Here is a 27,266-nt window from a genome sequence, read left to right on the forward strand (position 1 = left end):
AGAGAGAGAGAGAGAGAGAGAGAGAGAGAGAGAGAGAGAGAGAGAGAGAGAGAGAGAGAGAGAAATATGAAAATTAAACAAGTGTGAAGAAGAAGAAGAAGAAGAAGAAGAAGAAGAAGAAGAAGAAGAAGAAGAAGAAGAAGAAGAAGAAGAAGAAGAAGAAGAAGAAGAAGAAGAAGAAGAAGAAGAAGAAGAAGAAGAAGAAGAAGAACGTGCTGTGAAAATGAATGAATGTCTCACCTCTTTTGCTCCAGACATATTTTCACTTTTCTTCCACGTTAACACACTTCTTTTTTTTTTTTCTCATCATTAAATACCTAATCTTAAATCAACATGCCACACCCACCTGCCACACACTACGTACTCCACAGCCTGCCAACACTTCCACCTTACGTCACTCAAGACACACACCTGCTAACCCTTCGTAAGTGACACTCCTAACGTAACATGAGAGAAAAAAAATAAATAAATAAAAGGAAAAATTGATTACTACATACCTCTGCATAACTTCATCCTTTTCTTATTATTAGTATCACGACAGGACTCCCTTTCCGTGCGGTAGTGTCTTCTAATGTACAATAATAACAAAACAAGCTTATATCAAACCTACCCCAAGGTGCATAACTTCCCCCCACACTCTTAGTACCGCAGCGAGTCCTCTCAATGGTCCCTCCTGTCTATATAATTAACTGCTAAACCCACAATAAACACAAGGGAAAAAAAAAAGACGAAAAAATCATCACAAAACAAACTTCTATCAAAACTCCCCACGTGCATAACTTCCCCCACTCTTACAGCGAGTTCTCTTCCCTCTCACCCTCCCTCGGCCATTCAGAAACACGTGGGAACTCGCACACCTCTTAGGGCGCGGGGATGAATACCAACACGCCCCGCACCACCACCACCACCGCCACCGCTGTTGCTGCCGACCCGCGCATGCACACCGCCGGGGGTCGACACATATGGATGGCTAGGCATTACTGTGCACAACACCTGGTAGTGAATGCTGCACCGGTGACTCAGCCAGGTGTGTGTGTGTGTGTGTGTGTGTGTGTGTGTGTGTGTGTGTGTGTGTGTGTGTGTGTGTGTGTGTGTGTGTGTGTGTGTGTGTGTGTGTGTGTGTAGGAAGGGGAGGAGAGGTTGGGGTAGGTGGATTTTAGTTTTTTTTTTCTGCATACTCTCTCTCTCTCTCTCTCTCTCTCTCTCTCTCTCTCTCTCTCTCTCTCTCTCTCTCTCTCTCTCTCTCTCGGGTTGGGGTAGTGGATTTTACTTTTGTCTTTTTCTGCATTCTCTCTCTCTCTCTCTCTCTCTCTCTCTCTCTCTCTCTCTCTCTCTCTCTCTCTCTCTCTCGTGCCGGAACGCGGAAGTTGTGAAATACGTAAGTACTATTTTATTTTGACTGTTTTTTACTCACAATTATTTTTTTCTTTTTTTACTGTGAGTCACAATTAGATACATCCATCTACTTTTTTTCTTTTAATTTCATTTTTTGTACCTAATGGCCAGCCTCCTTCACGAGAGAGAGAGAGAGAGAGAGAGAGAGAGAGAGAGAGAGAGAGAGAGAGAGAGAGAGAGAGAGAGAGAGAGAGAGAGAGAATAAGACAATCAAACACTATACAATAAAGTCCCAGAGTGAAGCGAGTCCACTAAAGATCTTGCTGCCATCTGGTGCCATCCTGACGTGACACTGCCTCAACAACAACAACAACAACAACAACAACAACAACAACAACAGCAGCAGCAACAAGAGGAGGCTGGCTGGCTGCGTGACGGAAGGCACGTTTCCATACATTTTTTTTTTTTTTGAGTTAGTTATCTTTGTTGTTGTTTATCTTACTGGTGAAGCTGGTGTTGCTGATAATGTTGTTGTAGTAGTTGTTGTTGTTGTTGTTGTTGTTGTTGTTGTTGTTGTTGTCGTTGGTGGTGGTGGTGGTGGTGGTGGTGTTATAGCTATCCTTGTTTTTACTGTTGTTGTTAGTGATGGTTTACGTATCCTAATGCGGGATACGAGGGGGGCATGGAGAGAGAGAGAGAGAGAGAGAGAGAGAGAGAGAGAGAGAGAGAGAGAGAGAGAGAGAGAGAGAGAGAGAGAGAGAGAGAGAGAGAGAGAGAGAGAGAGAGAGAGAGAGAGGAAGGCACGTATCTTATAATATAAAGTTTTGTAATTGTTGTTGCTCCTGCTGCTGCTGCTGCTGTTGTTGTTGTTGTTGTTGTTGTTGTTGTTGTTGTTGTTGTTGATGATGATGTTGTTGCTGTTATTGTTGTTCTTGTCAGTCGTGGTGTTTAACTAGTATTTTTCTGCTGATCACGTTTTTATTGTTGTAGAACAGTTAACCATTCTCTCTCTCTCTCTCTCTCTCTCTCTCTCTCTCTCTCTCTCTCTCTCTCTCTCTCTCTCTCTCTCTCTCTCTCTCTCTCTCTCAAATAAAGTGTAATATATATATATATATATATATATATATATATATATATATATATATATATATATATATATATATATATATATATATATATATATATATATATATATATATATATATATATATATATATATATATATATATATATTGTTTAACAAGAAGAACACCCACTCATGACCACAAGGAGTCGCGTTTGTGTAAGGACGCAGCAGTTAAAATACCGAGAATAGCTCGCAGGATAAATATAACCTTGGACCATTTTACATAACACCGTAATGAGGGGATCGCTAAAAGAGAGCGGGCGTTTCCAGACAAAACTAAATGCTTAGGATATGGATTGGAATATTTTTAGCCTCGCTGCCGGGAATGGTACGACACGTTTTCCTTAATCATAAACAAACGTGCCTATTTTTTCCCTTCCATAAGGAACACACACGCAAGGCCGCACACTGGCCCGTGTTCTCAAATGCCTTGCTCTCTCACCACTGTCCGCAAACCCCACGGAGATGATTAGCCGAGTTCTCAACAGTGCTTCTCCTGCTCATAATGAAGCAATGTTGTTCATCTGTTACTGAAACCGTAAGAACGCCCTTAAGAGCCCGCGTTACTTTAAACAGAGCCTTTAAAAATACTCGGGGATGCGGCACAGAAGCGTTTCAGAAAATGGTCGTGTCACCGTAAATACAAATAGGTCACGTCAACACAGTCCTACTCACATGTGGAGCAATATGCAACGCTATAGTTCTCTGCGTTTAATATCCCGTCAATCTTGAGTCCTCAGATCTACTATGAAATCTATCAACTGCCTGGTTATGTCAGACTGTCAGCAGATCAGAGGACTTTAAGACCCTCAATCTTATGTCCTCCAATCTGCAGAGAATCTATCAGTAGCCAGGTTTTATAGTGACTGTCAGTAGGTCACAGTACTTTAAAACCTTCAATCTTATTTCCTCCAATCTGCTACTGCCTGAATTTGTAGAAGTGGCAGCAGATTACAGGAGTTGAGACGGAAGGAACGCCTCAAACACACGAAATAAATGGAGGTTACACAATTAAGTCTTCACACGCTGCCTTGCTTACTGCCCTGTCTCAACCATTTCCCGCTGCCACCTCTCTTCCTGGTCGTGCGTGTGGCGAGGCAGTGCACGTGAAGGAAATGCCGATTGGCGAAATGTCCGTGTCCTGTATAATGGTCCCTCACTCTTCATCTGCCTGTTCACTGGTATGGCTTCTTCTCGCCTTCATAAGTTGGTTTTGTGCAAATTTAGTTATATTTTATTTTACGAAAGGCAACACTCACAACAAAGACGATCGAACGTTTTGGTAAAGTTGTTTTTTTTTTCATTATTTTTAGTGCGCGTTGTTTAAAATTCGTTTTGATAAAGCTGCCTTGGCTTTCTGAAATAAAAATAATACGTTGTCATTAGCAGAAAAAAAAGGATTAAATAAAAAATGCGCGGGAACAAAAGGTGCGGTTTTAAAATAGTTCCCTCAATTAATCAAACCTTCAGGAATCATTGAAGGTCACCGCGTTAAATCACACCCGCGAATCTCAACAAATCGCAATACCTGTCAAGTCACATCTCATTAAAACACAAGACGTGGCTGGGTTTGTGTCATTGTCTACCTCATGTTTACTATACGAAAAAAAAATGCATATAGTGTTAATCAACCCTTTCACTGCGATACGAGACAATTAACAGCACCGGAAGTAATGCGTGAAATATTTGTAAGCATCTACACGGAAGGAGGGGATGAAAAGAATATATATTGCAATTTCTACCCAGTTTAAAACTTGGAGGTGACTGTAGAATAAGTAAAGATGTCTCAGTGATTAGTAATGAAGGAAAGAGGTGCCAAATCGTAGTCAAAGGGTTAAGATACAACACAACGGTCATAAGGCAATGCTGGGGATGTTGAATGATTTAATATTGTTGTTCTTCCGCGTCAGCAGCAGACATGGGGCACTTCTCACTGAGGTACATTTGCTTTCCATTACAAGAGGTCACCAGTTCGTCAACACTTTAATATGCATAACAGCTGCTCCACCATTTGGTTACATATGTCTGCACACCTGAACACACACACACACACACACACACACACACACACACACACACACACACACACACACACACACACACACACACACACACACACACACACACACACACACACACACGCAGTCACTATCGAGAGCACGCGGCAAGAAATCATTAAGGAAAAGTTTACACAAAGAGTTCATAGAAACTTCAGCTTTCCAGAGAGGTAACCGATAAACTATTTAAATCACCGGAAGAATGTGCAAAAATGAATAAATAAAAATAATTCCGTTTAAAAAATTAAAAGAAAGTCAGGTAACAGTATTATTAAAGACGTAACGTAGCAAGCTTCACTCATGCTGCAAAAAAATACAGTTTAGTAGGAAAAATCAAATCAAATAAAATAACACACACACACACACACACACACACACACACACACACACACACACACACACACACACACACACACCATTCCCACGCCCAGGCCAGCAGCACGCCGCACACGCCCCACCACGTGCCTGGAACCCTCCCTTGCACGAACAGGACACGCGCCTTGGGAAAAAAGACATCCCATGGTTGATAGCCGCTAAATAAAAACACCACCGTCACCACCACCACCACCACCGTCACCACCACCACCACCACCACCACCACCATTACCATTTCCATACTGACACACGCCCAAAACCTGCTCGGGGGCGGGAAGGATGGGAAAATGGATGGGAAGGTGAAGTGAGGAGCCGGAAAACAGGTTACCACGACCGGATGGATGGGAGGTACGGGGAAGGAAATAATAAGAGAGGGAGAGGGAAAAAAAAATAAAAGGTTGAGATGTGAAAATGATCGGTAAGAGGGAGTGTTGGGATGAAAAAGGAAAATAATAAAAGATGGAAAGGCCGGAGAGGGCGGGGGGGGGGGGGAACTTGAGGGAATGACGGTGAAGGAGGAAACGAATAAAAGAAGAATTCAACTGACCTTGGAAGAAAAAAAAAAGTGAAGAAAATAAGAAAATAATAAAGAAGGAAGGAAGATGCGACGAGGGACGGAAGGAGGGGCAGGCGGAGAGAGGGGGGGGGGAACGAGGCATTACCGTCATGTTGCTGCTCCTTTACACCAAACAAACTCTTTCCGCCAAGCTGGAGTGAACGTGAACTGACAACATGGTGTGATAATGCTCGCTGGGTTCCGCTCTTGATTCTACTTCTTTTCACCCTGTACGTATCACACGGCCTCGAATCCTCAACCACTTCTCCAATACTTTCAAAACGGCTTTAGTTGAAATTACACTGGTTTTCTAAGGGAGTTTATACAGTTCAAGTGACAGATCAACAATATTTCAGCATTAATAACGGTAAAAACACTGTTGAGACCCCAGCTTATCATGTCAGAGGCTTTCAAAATGTTCGTGTTGAGAGAGCAAGGGGTTTCAGGTTTCAGAATTCGAGACACAATATGCTGCTGTGGACTTGCAACCTGTAGCCTCACGACGCCCCAGATAGCGCGGCCACGTGACGGAGGGTGTTCGTGTAAGGCCCAAAGTAACAAGGATCCTCGGAACACCTGCCATCTATCACCGAGAAGGAACCTCTTGAGTTATAAACTAAATGATGATTGGAATGTTTAATTGGTTTCAAGCACCGCGACAACTTGGCTCATAAAACAACCGCGCGTCAAACTACCCAAAATAAATAAACAAAGAATAGTTTTACAGAGAGAGAGAGAGAGAGAGAGAGAGAGAGAGAGAGAGAGAGAGAGAGAGAGAGAGAGAGAGAGTTAAAAATGTGACACTTAAAAATCAGGCAAAACGAGGGAGAGAAAGACTACACACGCACATTCTCTCTCTCTCTCTCTCTCTCTCTCTCTCTCTCTCTCTCTCTCTCTCTCTCTTCCTGTACGGTAAATCAAAACAATACAAAGCAGGAATGCCGGCACCGCTACAATATGCATCAGTACCAGGAAAAGCATGAATGGAGGTGAAACAAAAACAGATTTACAGAACACAGGAAAGCGAAAACCAAAAGAGAGAGAGAGAGAGAGAGAGAGAGAGAGAGAGAGAGAGAGAGAGAGAGAGAGAGAGAGAGAGAGAGAGAGAGAGAGAGAAGAATGCAGGCAGGCAGGCAGGCAGGGATGAAGGGAAAGACTAAAGTGAATGTTAATAATGCATAAAAATGAATAAAAGAATAACGAAAAATAATTGAAACGACAGGAAGAGGAAAAGAAATGTAGGAAGTTGGAGACAATGCACCTCTCTCTCTCTCTCTCTCTCTCTCTCTCTCTCTCTCTCTCTCTCTCTCTCTCTCTCTCTCTCTCTCTCTCTCTCTCTCTTACAGCACGAACGCTCAGTAAAACAATACACAAAACAGAGAGAGAGAGAGAGAGAGAGAGAGAGAGAGAGAGAGAGAGAGAGAGAGAGAGAGAGAGAGAGAGAGAGAGAGAGAGAGAGAGATCATGAACCGGCTCGTCTCCTCTCTAGTCGGCAATCCTTCCTCCTCTCCCTCCACTCTCTCCCCTTCCACCTCTCTCTCTCTCTCTCTCTCTCTCTCTCTCTCTCTCTCTCTCTCTCTCTCTCTCTCTCTCTCTCCCTCTCCCACCCTCCCTCCCTTCTTTCTCATCTCCACACACTTCTCTCAAGGTCGCTCATTCCACGCCTGCCTCTCTCTCTCTCTCTCTCTCTCTCTCTCTCTCTCTCTCTCTCTCTCTCTCTCTCTCTCTCTCTCTCTCTCTCTCTCTCTCTCTCTCTCTCTCTCTCTCTCTCTCTCTCTCACACACACACACACACACACACAGACACAGACAGAGAGAGAGAGAGAGAGAGAGAGAGAGAGAATAAACACTCACAAAGAAAAAGAACTTGGATGAAAGAAAAAAAGAGAAAAGAGATAAAAAAAAAATTATATATATACACAAATATCAGCAGTGCACACCTCTTTAATCTAAACCAGGAAGCAGAGGGGGAGTAAATAAAACGAGAGAAAAGAATGAGGAAAGAAACACAGAAAATAACTGAAATCTGTCTATGTTTGAGGGCGATAAAGGAAAAGAATACAAGCAAGGAGATACAGAGATTGACAGATACATTGATAGATAGATAGATAGATAGAATGATACATAGATAGATAGATAGTTACACAATGATAGGCAGATAGACACAGGCAAATAGATAAAGATAGATAGATAGATAGATAGATAGATAGATAGAGAGAGAGAGAGAGAGAGAGAGAGAGAGAGAGAGAGAGAGAGAGAGAGAGAGAGAGAGAGAGAGAGAGAGAGAGAGAGAGAGAGAGAGAGAGAGAGATAAATAGATAGATAGGTAGGCAGACAGACAAACAGAGAAAGAGATCGACCGACAGACAGAGACAGACAGACAGACACAGACAGACAGACAGACAGACAGACAGATGAGAAAATAAAAAAAAATAGAAAACATAGGTATAAAATAACTTAACTTCTACCGAACAGTATTACCTGAAAGAAAAAAAAAAGGAAAAAGAAAAGAATACACAAAACAAAACAAAACAAAACAAAACAAAAAGAATAAACGAACATATAAATCAACAAAATAAATAACACTAATCAAAACAAATAAAAAGATTATATAAAAAAGAAATAAATAAAATATATAAAACGAACAGTGCATGACAACACACACACACACACACACACACACACACACACACACACACACACACACACACACACACAGCGCATAAGAGCAGGTAGCTACTCTCACCTTACTTCTGCACTTACTTTACTGGCCTAGAGAGAGTAACAGACACAAGGGGCGTGAGAGCAACGACTTCAGGTGACCGCAGGCAGGTGAGAGGAGTAGGAGGAGGAGGAGGAGGAGAAAAGAGGTTACGGAAGCGAGAAGACAAACACACCTGAGAGAGAGAGAGAGAGAGAGAGAGAGAGAGAGAGAGAGAGAGAGAGAGAGAGAGAGAGAGAGAGAGAGAGAGAGAGAGAGAGAGAGAGAGAGAGAGAGAGAGAGAGAGAGAGAGAGAGAGAGAGAGAGAGAGAGAGAGAGAGAGAGAGAGAGAGTGTTTAAAGAAAGTGGATGCAATGAAGAAAGAGGACACGAGAGATACGTAGGTACGATGGAGGAGGAGGAGGAGGAGGAGGAAGGAGACGAAGAAGAAGAAGAAGAAGAAGAAGAAGAAGAAGAAGAAGAAGAAGAAGAAGAAGAAGAAGAAGAAGAAGAAGGAGGAAAGGAAGACGTAAACAGAAGTGAACGTAATGAATACTAAACTCTGGCGTGTGTGTGTGTGTGTGTGTGTGTGTGTGTGTGTGTGTGTGTGTGTGTGTGTGTGTGTGTGTGTGTGTGTGTGTGTGTGTGTGTGTGTACGTACAACCTGTCTGCCAGTCTATATAACTATCTATCACCCCATCACCCCAAAAAGAGGCATCCATATCACCACCACCATCACTGCACCACCACCACCACCACCACCACCACCAGCAGGAGTGAGGCGGCGAGGCCCAGTAACAGCCTGGTGGTGGCGGCCTCGCTCGTCACTGCCAAGGTCACAATTACGTAACGCAGATGCGGCCCCAACACGCCCGCCCGGAGCACAGCGCAGGGTGGCGGGTGGCGGCAGGCGAGGCGAGGCGAGGTAAGGGCAGGAGGCAGGACATTTTGATGGACGGACGGAAAGACAAATGGACGGGCAGACAGGCAGGTAAGTAGAGGGAGATGGGAATAAATGGACGGGGAGATGGACAGGACAGGCACACAGACAGGCAGGCGGACGGACAGATGCACGAGGTACAGACAGACAGGCAGACGCATACATGCAGGTATATATGCACTGAGGAATGGATACATAAACAAGGGAGGCGGACAAGCATGCGGGCAGATGGACAGAGGGAGACGGAGACAGACAGAAGGTAGAGAGGAGGCGGCGTGATCCTTAACGTTATGTGTCTGTCTGTCTGTCTGTCTGTCTGTCTGTCTATACGTGTTTATCTATCTGCTTGCTTGCCTGTCTGTCTGCTTCTCTAGTCTAACCTCGTGTTGTTCTTAAGTGTTTGTTGACTAAACGCTTTACATACATACATACATACATACATACATACATACATACATACATAGCTGCACGTCACAAGCATATTTCCTCACCTTACTTATTACACAAACACAACACTTGCTATCATTCAACTCTTCTTGCTGGTTGAGACACGCATGTTTTTTATCCCATTATATATACAACAATTACTACACCAACAATATGCAGGAAATTCCAACTTGACAAAATACGCAGAACTGCCGAAACATGCAAAATGGATACAGGAGAAGAGAGGAGAGGAGAGGAGAGGAGAGGGGAGAAGGAAGAGAGAGGATGAGGATAAAGGTAAGAATAATGGATGGAAGGCAGATGAGAAAAGACAGGTGGTAGAAGGAGGATAAAAATATGAATAAAAGAAGACATGTGAGGAGGAGGAGGAGGAAGAGGAGGAGGAGGAAGAGGAGGGAAAGTGACGGAGTGGGATGAAGAGTGGACAGAGAGAGACAGGTAAAATGAAAGATGGGAGGCAGGTGGGGAGGAGAGGGAGGCGAGAAAGGGATGATGAGAGACAGGTGAATGAGTGGGTGAGGAGTGGACACCGGGGGAGACAGGTGAGATGGACAGGTGTGACAGGGAATATGCATCACCACGCTTCCCTCCCACAGAATGGTAAGAGGAGCACTGCCACCTAACACAGACACACTCAAACACCCAGACACACCTGATACACGCATCACCCAACAGCATTAGTAGTAGTAGTAGTAGTAGTAGTAATTTACAATACGTATGTGGGTAGCAACAACAACAACAACAACAACAACAACAACAACAACAACAACAACAACAAAGCAAAACTAAGCAGAGAGAGAGAGAGAGAGAGAGAGAGAGAGAGAGAGAGAGAGAGAGAGAGAGAGAGAGAGAGAGAGAGAGAGAGAGAGAGAGAGAGAGAGAGAGAGAGAGAGAGAGAGAGAGTGCAAATTTAAGCTCCTACACTCTTTAGTACTCTTTTACACTCAAGGATCACAACCCTGGCTAAGGTCACGTAATGCAAACACACGCTGTCAGTTATAATCATACTGTCTGGCGCTTGACGGAACACTAAACTTACCGGTACAGCAGAGAGAGAGAGAGAGAGAGAGAGAGAGAGAGAGAGAGAGAGAGAGAGAGAGAGAGAGAGAGAGAGAGAGAGAGAGAGAGAGAGAGAGAGAGAGACTGACTCCTTCTATTACATCATCTCAAGACTCATTCTGCGTAACTTTCATCAAAACTTCAAACAAAAACTAACCTAGACATGTCAAACCTTGGCTGGACGAGAGGGAGTTAAGTTAATTTAAGTTACTTCAACCTAACTTTACATCAAGGAAGTTAAGAGAAGGGAGGCGAGTGGGTAGGTGGGTGGGAGGTATGAGTAGGTAGGTACGGTGTGGTGGTGGTGGTGGTGGTGGTAGTGGTGAAGGAGGCACCCTATTAGTAGTAAGCTGTGGTGCGTGGGAATTAAATTATGTACGAGAATCAAAATGGCTGGGAAAAAAAGTACATATGTAACAATAAAATCCAAAGTGCGTACAAATAGATACCGTCACAAAATTAATAGCTGAGAACGCCTTTTTTTTTGGTGGTGGGGTGAGAGGTGGAGGGCATTGCTACCGTTCTTAATCACCTATATTTTTTTTTTCCTTACATTTTTCGTCCCCTCCTAGACACTCATGAACACGTAAAAGCAGATAAGTAATATAAACGTAACAGAATGGTTCCCTGATCGTAATACGCCAGGGTGCGGTGTTAACAAGTGTATGAATAACAAACTAACAAGCGATCAGGCATACCAAACACCTTCCACGCCCTAACACAAGTCCGGCGAACATTACCGTCTGGCCCCACGACGGACTTACTAAAAACCACGACTCAAATTCTAAAACACGGTTCTCTCATTAGGATTATTTTCAAAGATCACATTTAATTACACAGGCGTTTTTTTTTTTTACTTTTTTTTTTTCCACGGTGTGTTTTCCCTCCTATCAATTATGCAGACCTTGTTAAACTATCCCACCTATCTCTACAATCATGAAAATGTACTTGGAAACTCAACTAACCTCAACTCGAGCATGTTAGGAGGAGACAGGACGCCGACAAGCTTGAGAATATGGACCAAGGAGTTGTAGGGTGAAGAGGAGCAGAAGAAGAGGAACAGACAGACAATAAAGAGATCCACTTTCAAGAGTCTTCCTAGGACATCAAGACTCGATAACACAAGCACCTCTCTCTCTCTCTCTCTCTCTCTCTCTCTCTCTCTCTCTCTCTCTCTCTCTCTCTCTCTCTCGCCAGACAGACACTTAAAACTCCAGGGTCATTAATAAAGGTTCCGCTGTTTGTTCAACTTGAGCGTAAGATGAGATGTTAAGAGTAATAAGACAAATCAACAGCATTCATGTCTTACCCTCATTATCATTTATCATTACTCTTTTCTATTTAACATATGCATTCGGGCTACGAGATGAATAATCAACGACGGACACACACACACACACACACACACACACACACACACACACACACACACACACAGAGAGCGCTTTTCCCTTTCATGCATTTCCATCAAAAACGGAATTACTCACACATACAAAGGCAGCTGCAGGAGAAATGAGTGAGTGAGTGAGTGTTGATGCATGAAAGCTAAAAATACTGGCAGTGTGTGTGTGTGTGTGTGTGTGTGTGTGTGTGTGTGTGTGTGTGTGTGTGTATGTGTGTGTGTAACAACTAGTATTTTAGGCGTAATCCCTCTTTGGCCAGCATGGCATTAAATGTACTCTTCCCTCCCACCCCCCACCCCCGCCTACCCCTAAGTAACTACCGAAGGGCATTTAAGAGACGGCAGCAAGATGGTTGACTGACTGATAGATCGACTGAATAACTGATTGTTTGACTGATGGACTGAATAACTGACTGAATGGATGGTTAATTGACTGACTGACCGACAGATTGACTAAATGAATCAATGAATGGATGGATGACTAATTAATTGACTGACTGAATGAATGGATGAATGAATGAATGGATGAATGAATGAATAGATGGCTGGCTGATTGATTAACTGATGACTGACTGACTGACTAAATGAATGACTGACTGACTGACTGACTGACTGACTGGATGACCGACTCAATCACTCACACACTGTCTGACTGATTGAATGACTGACTGACTGACTGATTCATTCACTCATTCGCTCACTCACTGACACACTGACAGACTGATTGACTAAGAAACCGTTTTGTATGGTAACAAAGCTCATAAGGCGCCGCTTCTTTAGAATATAAAAATAAATAGATAAATAATATGAAAAAGAAAAAAAAAAGGCGAGGTGAGAAGAGTTAATTAAGGTAGTACAAGAGAGACAAAGCGCCGCCATTTGTACGGCGAGGACTCTCTGGCGTCCCATTTTATCCTCTGGCGTCGTAGAGACAGTGTGTTTCCTGCCGGCGTACATTCTGGCGTCATGGTTTTCTAATGTTATAATTCTTTGGCGTCCTGTTCTCTGTTTTTTTTTTCCTTTTTTTTTTAGTGTCGAAGTTCTTTGGCAACGTTATATTCTGAAGTCGTTTTCTTGTTTTTCTTCAATTATTTCCCTGGTGTGTCGCAGGTAATTTGTTTTCTGGTGTCCTGGTTTCCATTTGTGTCGTCGTACTTCAAGTTTCCTATCTACTGGCGTCATCGTTTTTCTAATGCTGTAATCCTCCTGCGTCACAGTGCGCGGTTTTCTAGTACCATCTACGTCTAACATTCGTAGTAAACTGTCTCGGGTCGCGCCTTCCTGATGTTGTTGAAATCATGCAGTCTTAGTTTGTGTTCTGGCGTCACAGTTTCCTTACATAATACTTTGGCGTCGTAGTTTGTGTTCTGGCGTCACATGTTTTCTTATGTAATTCTCTGGCGTCATAATTTGTTTTCTGACGTCCTTACTCGTGTATCATGTCCTTGAGTCGTCCGAGTTAGAGTCTTGGCGGGGCTGTGGCGGTGAGACAGACCGCTGACGTGACTGTGGTGTTGACGCGGGAACAGTCATTAGTGTTGGCTCATCATTATCAACACCGCGGCGAGGAGAGAGAGAGAGAGAGATGAGAGAGAGAGAGAGAGAGAGAGAGAGAGAGAGAGAGAGAGAGGAGAGAGAGAGAGAGAGAGAGAGAGAGAGAGAGAGAGAGAGAGAGAGAGACCGTCCACCACAAATCCACACCATTTTACCTACCATTAAGAAAACAAAAATGAATCTGGTCACAGCGCCTCACGAAGATATAACACACATGGACAAGAGTAACAAAGGAGGGGTGGGCAGACACACAACTAGATACAGAGCAGATAAGTTTTGAGGGGGATGGCCTGGAAGAGACGGACGGGCAGACGGGCGAGAGAGGTGGATAGGTGTAGGAACAAAATGGTAAACGAGGGGTGGTAGAAGGCAGTTAGAGTAGAGAGCTATTGGTGGGGGAGATAAACTGTTGCTGGGGTATAGCCTGACGTGTAGAATGGCAGCTGACGGAGATGAAAAGAGAAAGGTTGAGGTCTTCATCTTGCAGAAGTGAAAGGTGGTGGTGATGATGAAATGATGATGAATGGATGGATGGATAGATAGATACAGATAAACAGAAAGACAGACAGACAAACAGATAAGTAGTTAGACGGATAGAAAGATATATATATGAATGAACGAATATATATATAAGTAACACCAGCCACGCACACCTATCCTCCCGCACCCTTAACACACTTCACACCTACAAAGGTAAAACAAGGCAACACACAACATTTTCCCACAAGCTGCTCCTCGCCTCTCCACTCCAGCGGCTCCATAAGGAATGAGATGCTATTGTCGCAACACCTCCAGCAGCCAGCCCTCCCGGTCCCCCCAGCGGCGCCCCTCCCGTGTCCAGCATGAAGGGGCGACACTGCTGCCTCCCTCGAACGGCATGTCTCATCTTTACTGCAGGCCAGGGGTCCACCCACGCGGCGCCTCTCGGGTCACTAGGTTAAGGGGAGCAAAACACGAGGGGAGGGAAGGGGAGTGGTGGTAATCGAGGCAGAGCAAGGCTGGGATGGAGTTATTTTCTTGCCCCGCTGACACACACACACACATACATACACACACACAGGAGCCTCAGTCACCGTAACAGTCGACCTGCTTTCCACCACACCACCACTACAGCTACACAAAGGCAATATTTTTTCTCCCCTCCTCTCACTACTACCTACTATAACCTCTCTCCTCCTCCCTCGCCCTCCCAGCACAATGCTCAGCCCCCACCCTTCATTCATCTCGTCACTACAACACTCCCTCGTTATCCTCCTCTATACCACCACCACCATCACCACCGCAGACGAAAAGGGATTGCAGAAGAGGAAAAATAGCATGTCGTAAATCAATTAGTATGACAGGTTGTTAGCTCATACACAATTCATGGAGTACTTGGAACGTCACACCTTCCCTGGCTAATTAAGTGCAGGAGAGTGAAGTGAAATATTCCCTCATTAAACCTGTGTGTAAGGAGGCGTGGCGAGTGTGATGCATTGGGTATGATAGTGAAGTCGTCCAGAATTACCGTAAAAACAAAATATTCTGTCAAATTAAGCGAGATGTCAAGAGATTGAAGCGTGTATATGGAGAGCAACATCTGAACTGGAGAAGCTGGGTAAAATCCTTATTTTCTCCTCATTTTTGAGTTTTTTTTTTATAATATTACCTTCTATTACATCCTGCAGGTCTGTCTTCCCCTCACACTAATGACGAGCAGGAACCCAGCCATACGGAAAGCCTTTTAATGTACTCAATACACCAGTCTCTTACTGCCTACTAATACTAATTGATTCCGTGTTAAACTACCTGTGTCTCCTGGTCACACCCGTCACTACCGCCACACATCGGCCACCCGCGGGACCCGTGCTGATGTGAGGAGACATGCACAACAATTGCGGCCCGTAAAATACTTGGCATTGTTACCAACCATTACATACCTGCAATCAAAATTCCACCCCTCCACACACACACACACACACACACACACACACACACACACACACACACACACACACACACACTACCCTAGTAACACCAGCCCTATAAGTCACACGTGGACAAACGATCACTACCACTACTACAAGCACAACTAGTCCTCGTCTGGCCTCACCTCTCCCCTCCCTCACCAGGACTGCACGGACGCCACTCACGCGGAACGAAAGCAATAACACGGCACAGGGGAGGGACGACTTTCACCACACCCAGGCCACCGCCAATACACCCAGCGCACCCCTGAAACACCCCCAGACTCCGGTACTCCATGCACAGGCCTCCTACACCTAGCTCACATCATTAACGCCGTCACTATGCCAACCTCACCGTGCGGCCGTGGGACGTGTATAGCCCAGTCCACGTATATAATGGGCGTTTCAAACAGTGCACGGTCCGGCCGCCAGGGTTTACTTGGCAAACAAACTGTGGATTACTGGCAATTGACGAGATATATGGGGTGTTTGTTGGCACACTTGCTGCTCTGACTTCACTTCACGGTTAACAAACTCAGACCTGGACGTGTGGTGGTTGTGTTGTGTGGTGGTGGTGGTGGTGACGGTGGTGGTGGCGGCGGCGATAGCGGTGGCGATGAGTAACTTAACGAATGCACGCATGCAAGGATACACACACGCATGTAATGTAAGCACACACACACACTTTGCCAGGAAACACGTGTGTGTGTGTGTGTGTGTGTGTGTGTGTGTGTGTGTGTGTGTGTGTGTGTGTGTGTGTGTGTGTGTGTGTGTGTGTGTGTGTGTGTGAGAGAGAGAGAGAGAGAGAGAGAGAGAGAGAGAGAGAGAGAGAGAGAGAGAGAGAGAGAGAGAGAGAGAGAGAGAGAGAGAGAATAATATTCACATTTTTAAAGGAAGAGTATTAAAAAGACAAGGCAAGGAACACGAAGCCCCACGAGCCTGCCTGATTCAATCCTATAAAAAAAATTCAATTAGGTAAGAACGAACGAACGAACGAACGAACACACACACACACACACACACACACACACACACACACACACACACACACACACACAGAATAAAACACCAGCATATCAACTTGACTCGAATGCATTACAAAGACAGAATGACTCGAGGAAATAATCAATCATAAAATAAAAGGTAACGAGAAAGGCAAACAAAAGACGAGATGCATTACCTTCTGACAGCAACACACACGGCGCCGGGGACAAAGGCAAACAAACAAACAAGGACACAGAGATAAGACAGGTGGTGAGATAAGACTGAACTAGCAAGCATTGGCAAGCATGGGCAGGCACTGTGGCGAGACATGAGTTGGGGATTATAGATGGCTGCCTCACCTCCCCCATTCACCTGACGCACACCTGGCCTGTGCAGCACATAGGGAAGGTCTTATTCTGTGTACCCAAAGATCCATTCAGACCCGTCCAGTGCCATGCTAGTCCCGCCGGCACCCACTTCGGCAGCGTCACCGGTTGGGAGTTGGAAAACAATGTGGTAGAGGAATGAAGAAATGAGTGAAGGAAGGAAGGAAGGAAGGAAGGAAGGAAGGAAGGAAGGAAGGAAGGAAGGAAGGAAGGAAGGAAGACTGTTATGCTGTATATATGTTTGCTGTCACTTACTGACATACACACACACACACACACACACACACACACACACACACACACACATCGTACCACCGTTCTTTAAATAGCTACGAATACAAAAGCAGGTGATGACTAAGAGAGAAAAAACAATCAAAAAGTAAAGTGAAAGGGTGAAATTTCTCGTCTTTCTAAGTTGAAGAGCGAGTTTGAGAGATATGTTTGTTCTCCTTAAAGAGCAGCGCTGAGGCAGGGCTGGCTGACGGGCTGGCTGGCTGGCTGGCAGATAGCGCGGGCAGGCAGGCAGACGAGGGTGCTGGGAGGGAGGGCAGGGGCTGTTGCTGCAAGGCCAGAGTACTGTGTGGTTCCACCAGCTCCAGCACCACCACCACCAGCAGCAGTATCGACCGGCACAGCGACCGACCGACCGACCGACCGTCCCGCTCCCACTCACCTCAGCTCGCCTCGGCTTGGCGGGTAAAAGGCTTGCACCCCACGCCCCAATCCTCCGCCACTTCCCTTTCATCCATTCCCATCTCCCACGTTCTCTTCCTCCTAATCATCCTCCTTATCTCTCTCTCTCTCTCTCTCTCTCTCTCTCTCTCTCCTCTCTCTCTCTCTCTCTCTCTCTCTCTCTCTCTCTCTCTCCATGCATCAACTACGCAACCACCTCTTTCTCCTCTCACTCGCATTCCCTTTCTTCCAAGCTTATTATGTTCCTCTCTCTCTCTCTCTCTCTCTCTCTCTCTCTCTCTCTCTCTCTCTCTCTCTCTCTCTCTCTCTCTCTCTGGTTCGCCCTTTCCCTCCTTCCCTACTTTCCTCTTCCCTCTCCCTGCTCCCTTCCTCCCCCACATCTTAAAGGGGAGGGACACCTGATCAATACCATTAGAGTGGAGGCAAATCACAGCCCTGAGCCCCACCTGACAAAACACACACACACACACACACACACACACACACACACACACACACACACACACACACACACACACACACACACACAGACAGACATATTCCTCCATATAAATATAGCCACAAGGAATGGATTAGAAGAGATGATGGAGGGAAGTAGTAAAGACTTATACTACATCAACTAAAGGAATGACAGGATAAGTATAAGTAGGTAGATATTGAGACACCAGTATGGGTCACACACACACACACACACACACACACACACACACACACACACACAGGTGGTGAGAAGACAGATGAGTGACTCGTTAAGGTGAGGTAAGACACTTGCATCCTTGTCATTTCAGCTCCAATATCTTCCCTTCCACATCATTGATATCTCTCTCTCTCTCTCTCTCTCTCTCTCTCTCTCTCTCTCTCTCTCTCTCTCTCTCTCTCTCTCTCTCTCTCTCCTTAGATAAATCTAGACAAAATCCTCACTCGTCTGTGCGAAAAGTTGATGTCGTTTGTTTAGTAGAAACAGTAGTAGTAGTAGTAGTAGTAGTAGTAGTAGTAGTAGTAGTAGTAGTAGTAGTAGTGTAATAATAATAATAATAATAATAATAATAATAATAATAATAATAATAATAATAATAATTAATAATATTATTATTATTATTATGATTATTATTATTATTATTATTAATACCAAGAAAGTGTCCAAATAGCTCTCACTACTACTACTAAGTAGGTAAAAATGTTGCCTTTCTTACAAGTCTCACAATAATTACACAACTACTATGTTAAGCCTTATAAAAATTAGACCGCAAACTCTAACCAAGCCACAGTCATCCCATAAACACACGAGAAAGAGTAAGGGTGTTTCTTTTTACCACACACACACACACACACACTGTAAAGACACTGAACCGACATCCACAAACAGACAAGTGTACGTACAGACTAACACAGTAATATCCTCAGACACATGCTAGGTTGAATATTTTTTCTTATTCTGGCACCGCAACAACGATTCAGATTCATATATGACATTCCTCTGACAAGGGAATAGATAAAAAAAATATATATATATATATATATATATATATATATATATATATATATATATATATATATATATATATATATATATATATATATATATATATATATATTACAGATAGATAGATAGATAGATATGCATACGAATAGTATAAATATACCAGTCACTTGCTGCACACACACACACACACACACACACACACCTCTTGTCTCCAAGGTCCCTGCCTTTCTCAGCCCAAGTTCCCATCCTCGTGAACCCCGCCAGGTGAGTCATGCCGCGCCGCCGTGCAGCGCCTGCCAGCCTGAGCCAGCCACCCCGTCTGCCTGGAAAGGAGGACCCGGTGTCTTGTGCCCCACGGCCCCATTAGTCCCCGGTGACCCCGGCACATGCAGCACTGTGACAGGCATGCAGTGTGGCCCTTGGGTAGTGAAGGGGAAGGAAAACTATTTCACGGGTAGTCGAGCGGCGAACAGAAAGACAGAAAGATAGAGTGTCTGTCAGGCTGCCTCCCATGAGCAGTTCCGTGCTGCTGCTCCGCTGCCGCCCCTCACTGGCTTCAAGATACCGTTACCATATTGAAGCTAGTCATTACTCTTAACTTAAGCTTCGCATTAATATGTATGGGAACACTTCCAAGTACCAAGAATACCCAGCTAGATAACGTGGTGAGCAGCTTGCCGCCAGCTTGCCGTGTTTTTGGCAACCTTACCGGGGGACCTCGCCACGTAGGCTGTCCATGTGTGGCTCCTGAGCATTTTTACTTCCTAGATTGTAAGAGGAATGCATATAAGCACAACAGTAATTTATACAATCAATTACTAATCACAATGTTATCTTTAGAAGATACACCATACACTGCATTCGTACTTCTCGGCTGGCCGGGAGGCGGCAGCCACCAAGCTATGCTTGTAAGGCGAAACGCATGAATACGAATGTAATAATGTTTTCTGTTCTTTAATTCTACCACACGCAGAGAATACGAGGCCAAGTATAACTTTCACATTCTCAAGAAGCAGCAGCAACAGTAAATAGTAGTACGCAGTAGTAGTGGCAACAATAGCAGCAGCAGCAGCAGCAGCAGCAGCAGCAGCAGCAGCAACGGCGGCGGCGACGGCGGCAGTTAAGTGGTGGTGACAGCAGGAACAGCAGCAGGTTGGTCAATTGGTACTTTTTTATTATTAATAAGACAGGTACAGCACGAGAATAGTTTCATGTCATCAAGGATGCGGGCCATCCAAAATTTATGAAACATAACCTGGGTACCTGACAACCGTGCAGGCGAAATGTTTACAAGTGAGGTAAAAATCTTGGACACAGCCAACCAGTAATTTGGGGCAGGTCACGGTGGAGCATGCAGGAAAACTAAGTGCCCGGAGGAAGACAAAGATCTAATACATATTTCTTGTTATCTTTGAAATATTATAACCTTTGAAATAGCTACCGACATGAAAGGCTTAATAATGAATAGACAAGATGACATGACTAATTAATAACGGCGTGGAATGCAAGACAAAGGTCACCAGTGTTACTTACACCCAGCAACCCTGGCCTGAAGGCTGATCCACAGCCGGGCAGGCTGAGAGGGAGCTTGTCACTCAGCCCTGCTCCCACCGACACCAAGTGGTAATGGCGGTGCTCGGAGGGATGCACCAAAGACTTGAAGGTGACACGGGTCAGCCCGCGTCCCTTCATGAGGTGATAAGGAATAGTGACGCGTGCGTGCGTGCGTGCGTGCGTGCGTGCGTGCGTGCGTGCGTGCGCGCGCGCCCCGAGGAGGCTAAATAAACCTTTTTGGTTTTCAGCGTGCTCGCGCGCGTCAGGGCACTTCGCAAAACTGAATACCGCTCACCCTCCACCCCCCCTCTCTCTCTCTCTCTCTCTCTCTCTCTCTCTCTCTCTCCACAATATGTAAGCCATGCACATCACACATCACGGTTCAACACTTACTGTGTCTCAGCTTAAATTTTCAACACAAACGAACACCACACGTGGGCATACACACTCGCTACCAACATTATCTCTACAGATCAGTGTTCCGCGATGGCCATGTGTCCACACCTTGTACCACAAGCCACCTACCTCCCCGCACTCACACTCACCGTCCTGTCACATTCTATCGTTTTTCGTCCTGAGGCCAGTCTGATGCGACTTGCTATAATCCCTCACGCCAAATTCTCGCTAAAGCTTTCCTTCCTCGAATCTCGACGCTGCAGTTTCATTTTCGCGACCCACCACCACCACCACCACCCTGCACGGCCGTGACGAGGCAATATCTCCACCATTCCCTGGGTCATGACTTACTAACTACATCTGCCTTCCTAGAGGGTCTACAAACGTGCGAGTATATAGAACTTGTGCTGTGTGAACCCTTGGGAGTCATTTCCCTGGTCGTATGAAAAGGACTTTAGGTTGAGAACACGCATAAGTTGCAGACGAGCCCCTGATGGCAGGCAGTGTCACCCACAAACGTAATGCCGCGTCGTGCCTCCCAACCCCATTTCTCAAGCGGATAAACCTAGAACTTACCAACGGAGCACAAAGAGATGTGTCTGGAGAATATTCACGCTCCGCGCGGCCTGTCTCATGGCATCATCCTCTTGAAGAGGCACCATGTTATTACTCTGCTCCTGACTGGTGTCAAGTAGTTGGCTGCAAGGCAGACTGGACCCTCAATAAATAATAAGATGATGTAACCCTTCCGCTTCCTGGACAATCTAACTGGAAACATTTCATTCTCCCAACAGTATTCACACCCTATGTTATCACAATGTTATCACCAAGATCAAATTTCCTGCTGTGTGAATGTGTGTGTGTGTGTGTGTGTGTGTGTGTGTGTGTGTGTGTGTGTGTTCAGATCCTCAATTAAAAAAAAAAAGTAATTCCATCTCAGTAAATCTAGATGCCGCAAGCCTTGTTCCCTTGCTCCCCTTCGTCACCAGTAAACGACGCGTCACGTGGACCAACGAGCCAGGAAAGAGCAGAGAGGCTTGCCTGACCATCAAATGACTGAAACTGATGACATCCCTTGCTGTGTCTGTAATAATCTCGTTCACAGTCAAGGTTACACGCAATGCTCTTCAGTGGGGGCCAGTTTACACGCCACACGTGCATCACAAGGCACATTGAAAATCATGTTCAACTTCATAAACCTGTATATGTGTTTGGTTAGTTAACAAATTCGAGAAAAAAATTTACATAATCAACACACACGGTTCAATTCAGCAATAGTATAGCTGCTTTGCAAGGCAGACTGATGGCGGGGAGGCCCTCCACTCACAGCTGTCCCTTAACTCTTCCTCAGATGCAAACCCTACAAAACACCCTCCCAGCCTGTCTAATCTGCTTGTGGTAAACATATTATGCACCCAACTGTAGCTCTACGACACATTAATAAATGATAACTAGTGGACCAAATTCCATTCACGCATCCATCCTTGCATAACCAGATACTAAGTACCGTTTTTTATCTAGGAACATGGGTGTAACGGAGCCATATAAAATTAGCCCAGCCTTACCCGCACGTGCATGCCCTTATTAAAACATTTAGCAGGGTGCACACACATGCTGGTCCGTGCAGGCCGGGGTGAGACAATGAGGGAGAGTGGCTGGCGGGGTGGCCACCACGCTCGATACTCCACCAGGGGTGAGAGCCACATGAACACAGCAGCCTCCTTCACCATCATATCACCATCACAGCTCACCTCTCACCTGCACACAACACCTCCGCCCTCGACACGGCCAACACAGCACGATGCCCCTGCACAAATTAGTGGCCAAGGTGAAGTGATGGAAATTAGGCCAAGCGGAGTGTTGTGTGGAGCAGCAGCGTTCACATGTGTGCGGGCAAGGCGGGCGTGGTGGAAACGGTTCCCGCCATCAAGGGCTCACGGCAGCTCAGTGCGTCGCCAGACTCGGTGAGAGGAGGAGTATACCGACCGCTCCCGCCTGACCACCTCCCAGCTTGTTCACACGTCATACTTTCTTACCTGATGCACATCCCCTGACACAACAGATACACTCCACGTCCTCACAGCAGTACTCACTACCTAAATGCCAGCCTGAGGCCATCACAGTCCCCAGGCTCCCTCGCCGCTGCTCTTCCCCACTTTGGACACGGCAGCCTTCGCAGAAGGATCGAAGGCGTCACCCAAAATTTAAATTTTCACAATATCACTTCATCATCATCACCTTCACACACTTTATGGCACTCTCGATGATCTACCGCATCGATTTTCATTATAATTATAATTATCAAGAAGGATCCTTACCTTCCATGGGAAAAGACCAGAGAATAACACAATACACCCTTCCCCGACCACAACAGACGAGATACTGACTCTACCAACATCCGGGACACCTCGAATGGATGGCCAAACTTCGCGGCACAAATATTTGGCGCTCCCCGAGCTACATACACCATTATTTCATTTGACACACCTAACGCGTATGTTATTTTATTACTTATGACGTTTTACCTTTCAGCTTATTTGACTGATTGGCAGGTTATTATTATTAGTTAGGTAACTAAAAAATAAGGAGATTTAGCAGTCTAGTTCACTGCGCATGCTCGAGAGGAAGGCAGCGGCAGGTTTGAAAAGAAAGGACAGGAGAGGCGCCTCATGGCTGATGACCACTTCTATTTTAATCATTCACCGCAGCAATTCCGTCCGTGGTGTGAGCAATATTACCTCTTTAATCACTACCTAACCACAGGTCTGAGTGAAGCTCATAATCAGCCATCCTGACCCAGTGACCTTGCCTACCGCCCTCACGCACACAGCGACAGTAGGAAGAGATTGATTGATTGATTGATCGACTGATTGATTTTCGAGCAGCATCAACAAGATCATATCGCCGAGCAAGGTATCGAGATGGGTCGTGAGCGTACATACTCGTACATGACGCGCTGTCCGATGACCAGTGGACTGGGTCCCTCCCCACCGCTGCCTCCTCCATACACCCCCGCACGCTACTCCATCACCACCACACCTCACCTCACCTCCTCACCTTACCGCCTCACATTACCGCCACATTTCACCACACCTCACCTGCTAACGTTACCACCAAACCTCACCTCTCCTCCTTACATCACCACATCACATCACATCACATCTCACCTCACCTCCCCTCACACCACCACGGTTTATATATCATTCCCGCCACACCACACCTCCCCTCACCTCATCAGCTTACCATATCTCACCTAAACTCACATCCCTACCGTAACATATCTCCTTAAAGCCACATCACACCTCATATCCCCACCGCACCTCACAGTCTGGCCTCACCACCTCACAAACACACGCCATCTCGCACGTAACTCCCTCACATACACCACTGCCCCTAAGACCGTCCTTACACATCTCCTGCTCACCCTCACCAAACACACACACACACACACACACACACCACCCTTCTAGTTATTTCACCTCCTGTTCATACCTCACCATATACTCATCCACTTAAGACTCATCTTATACATACTCGTACTATATAGATGTACATACGTAACTATACAATGCAGTACATAAATAACAGCATACAATTGTGCATCTAAGGAAACCCAATAGCCCGCTGCAAAGGTATAAGCCCCAAAAGAATCGTAAGGAGATACTTGCTTCACATTAAGGACTATTGGCGGGTGCTGTTATTATCGAATGAGATGAGAGCGCTGGGACACGTAATGGATTAATGTGCTGTGGTGTGTAGCTGGAGAGGGAGGGAGGGAACACTACTTTCAGAAGCACCAGCATGTCACTGTGTGTCGCCAGGGGAGGAGGAAGAGAGAGAGAGAGAGAGAGAGAGAGAGAGAGAGAGAGAGAGAGAGAGAGAGAGAGAGAGAGAGAGAGATGGTGAGGGAGAACGGACACAGACAGCGTGAGAGCAGGGAGAAAGACACAGATGGAAAAAGAAACAGAGAGGCAGCGCCCATTAAAACAGAGAATTAACCTTCGTTCCTCCGTTCTCAGTAAAGCGGAGGATGAATCCATGCATGAGACTGATAAGCGGAATGAGAGACTACAACAAAGAGGTCGTCATAGGTGTATATGTATATTCTGTAGTAAATAGGCACGCACGCAGTACTTAACTTTCACTGTTCTTTATGAGAGAGAGAGAGAGAGAGAGAGAGAGAGAGAGAGAGAGAGAGAGAGAGAGAGAGAGAGAGAGAGAATCACGGACGGTACGTACAGAGAAGGTAATGTTTGTAAGATGAGGCTCTAGGGAAGGCAGAGTTTAAAGAGTGGGCCTGCCTCGTCATGTGCTCCTTTAAGTGAAGTTCTTGCGTCCAGCTCCATCATTCATGAGTTATCTTGTCCTGTAACCTTTAGGCCCTTCACTCCTTAGCACTGCACCGTTGTTTTATAGACGTCTTTAACTCTTACTGCCACGGCTTCTCTTTAAGCTTAGTAAAGTAGTTAATGTCAGGATATTGTTTTGAAAGACACCACTGACGGGAAAGGGAATTATCTATAGTAGTTCAAATCTTTTAGTAGTTGCATTTTTTGCTCAGTGAGATTTGTATGGTGTTACTGAAATGAAGTGACAAGCGAAACAAAATATTATAGGCAAGAACAGTAAGATGGTTGAAGAGAATTTATTTCATTGTCTTTGTTGTTACATTTAAGCTGTTAAATTTACATTCTTTAGAGAGACGTAGGTTAAGAGGGGACCTGATAGAAGTCTTTAAGTGGTATAAGGGTTATAACAAGGGAGATGTAAGCAAAATTCTTAGGATCAGCAACCAGGGTAGAACAAGAAATAACGGGTTCAAGCTTGAAAAATTTAGGTTTAGGAAGGAGATAGGATAAAATTGGTTCTCAAATAGAGTGGTAGATGAGTGGAACGGACTCAGTAATCATGTAGTTAGTGCTAGGACACTAGAGAGCTTTAAGAGAAGATTAGACAAGTTTATGGATGGGGATAGCAGATGGAAATAGGTAGGTGTGTTTCATAGAGGGACTGCCACGTGTAAGCCTGGTCGCTTCTTGCAGTTTCCCTTATTTCTTATGTTCTTATTTAAGTGGAATCGATAGTACGTAATTTTAATTTTATTTTATATATTTAATTTTACTTATTTATTTATTTACTTACTTATTTACCTTTTTTTTCTCTCTCTCTTTTACTTTGCAAGTACATTGGTCTTGGAAAGTCTCTGCTAACTCTGAATTTATCTTACAGTTCGTTTACCCCAGTTCAAGACTTGTTTGAGGTGCATTATATTCGGGGTATCATTATTTTATATATACAAAACAATCATAGCTGTTTATGTTATTGTATTTCTTCATAAATGTAGATAATGTATGCACTGAAGACTCCTAATTCACTTATGCAATTCTCATTTTGCCTACGTACTAGTACTCTCACTTTAGTCATCTTACTCTCCGTGTGTTCTTTTTTTTTCATATATATATATATATATATATATATATATATTCATTCAGGCGAAATTTCCTTACCGTGTCTCTCCATTGTATACTGTGGCTTAGTTTCATTTTCAACTGTAAGGCTGATCTCTCTCCCTCAAGCTGCCTACCTACACGCTGCATACGAGAAGATCCTCCTTAATTATGTATTTTATTTTACTGTTCGCTCATCTCCAAGTATTTATCTCACGAATTTTTTTTTTTTTTTTTTTTTTTTTTTGTCTTTAGATTTCATCTCCCATTGTTCGTTTGGTTCCCTGTACATTTCTATTCTAAAGGACATCTCGCAATTTCCTGCATTTTGTCGGTTCCCGTAATTTACATCGACAAATTTTCAGTGTCTATTTTTCTTATATTACTATTATTATTATTATTATTATTATTATTATTATTATTATCATTATTATTATTATTATTATTATTATTATGCCTACAAACCACTCTGCCTATTTAGTCACTCTCTTTCATCATGTCTTCATGTCTATGTATGTATGTATATATACTCGTAGTGTCAGTTCTTGGAATAATACGGACAAGTCTGGTAATTTCTTTTATATTTTATTTATTTAATATTCGTCTCTTTTTTTATTTTTTTTCATCAGCACCCATCACTCGTCCCTTCGGCTTTAGTTTGTTCCCTGATCCATGATACTTTTCTTGTCTGTTCATGTTATACCTAACGTCACTCTTTCAATTCTTCTTTCAATGCTCCCCTCAGCCCCAGAAACGGAAAAGTAATGAAATTTTATTTTTTTTTTCAATACATCGCATTCGTTTCGTGTTGGGTAAAGGGTTAAA

The 27,266-nt window shown here is 44.6% G+C and overlaps 1 protein-coding gene across 1 annotated transcript in view; it reads right to left on the reverse strand.

The window, feature by feature from the left end:
* LOC135111436 (titin-like) overlaps positions 1-23,385 on the reverse strand; it is a 119,251-nt gene extending 95,866 nt beyond the window's left edge. The window contains 1 exon segment of the mRNA XM_064024728.1: positions 23,313-23,385. Coding sequence (XP_063880798.1) covers positions 23,313-23,319 — 7 coding nt within the window. The 5' untranslated portion in view covers positions 23,320-23,385.
* Between the last annotated feature and the right edge of the window lie 3,881 nt (positions 23,386-27,266).

The sequence above is a fragment of the Scylla paramamosain genome, chromosome 2 (genome assembly GCF_035594125.1).
Source record: "Scylla paramamosain isolate STU-SP2022 chromosome 2, ASM3559412v1, whole genome shotgun sequence".
NCBI classification, from domain to species: domain Eukaryota; kingdom Metazoa; phylum Arthropoda; class Malacostraca; order Decapoda; family Portunidae; genus Scylla; species Scylla paramamosain.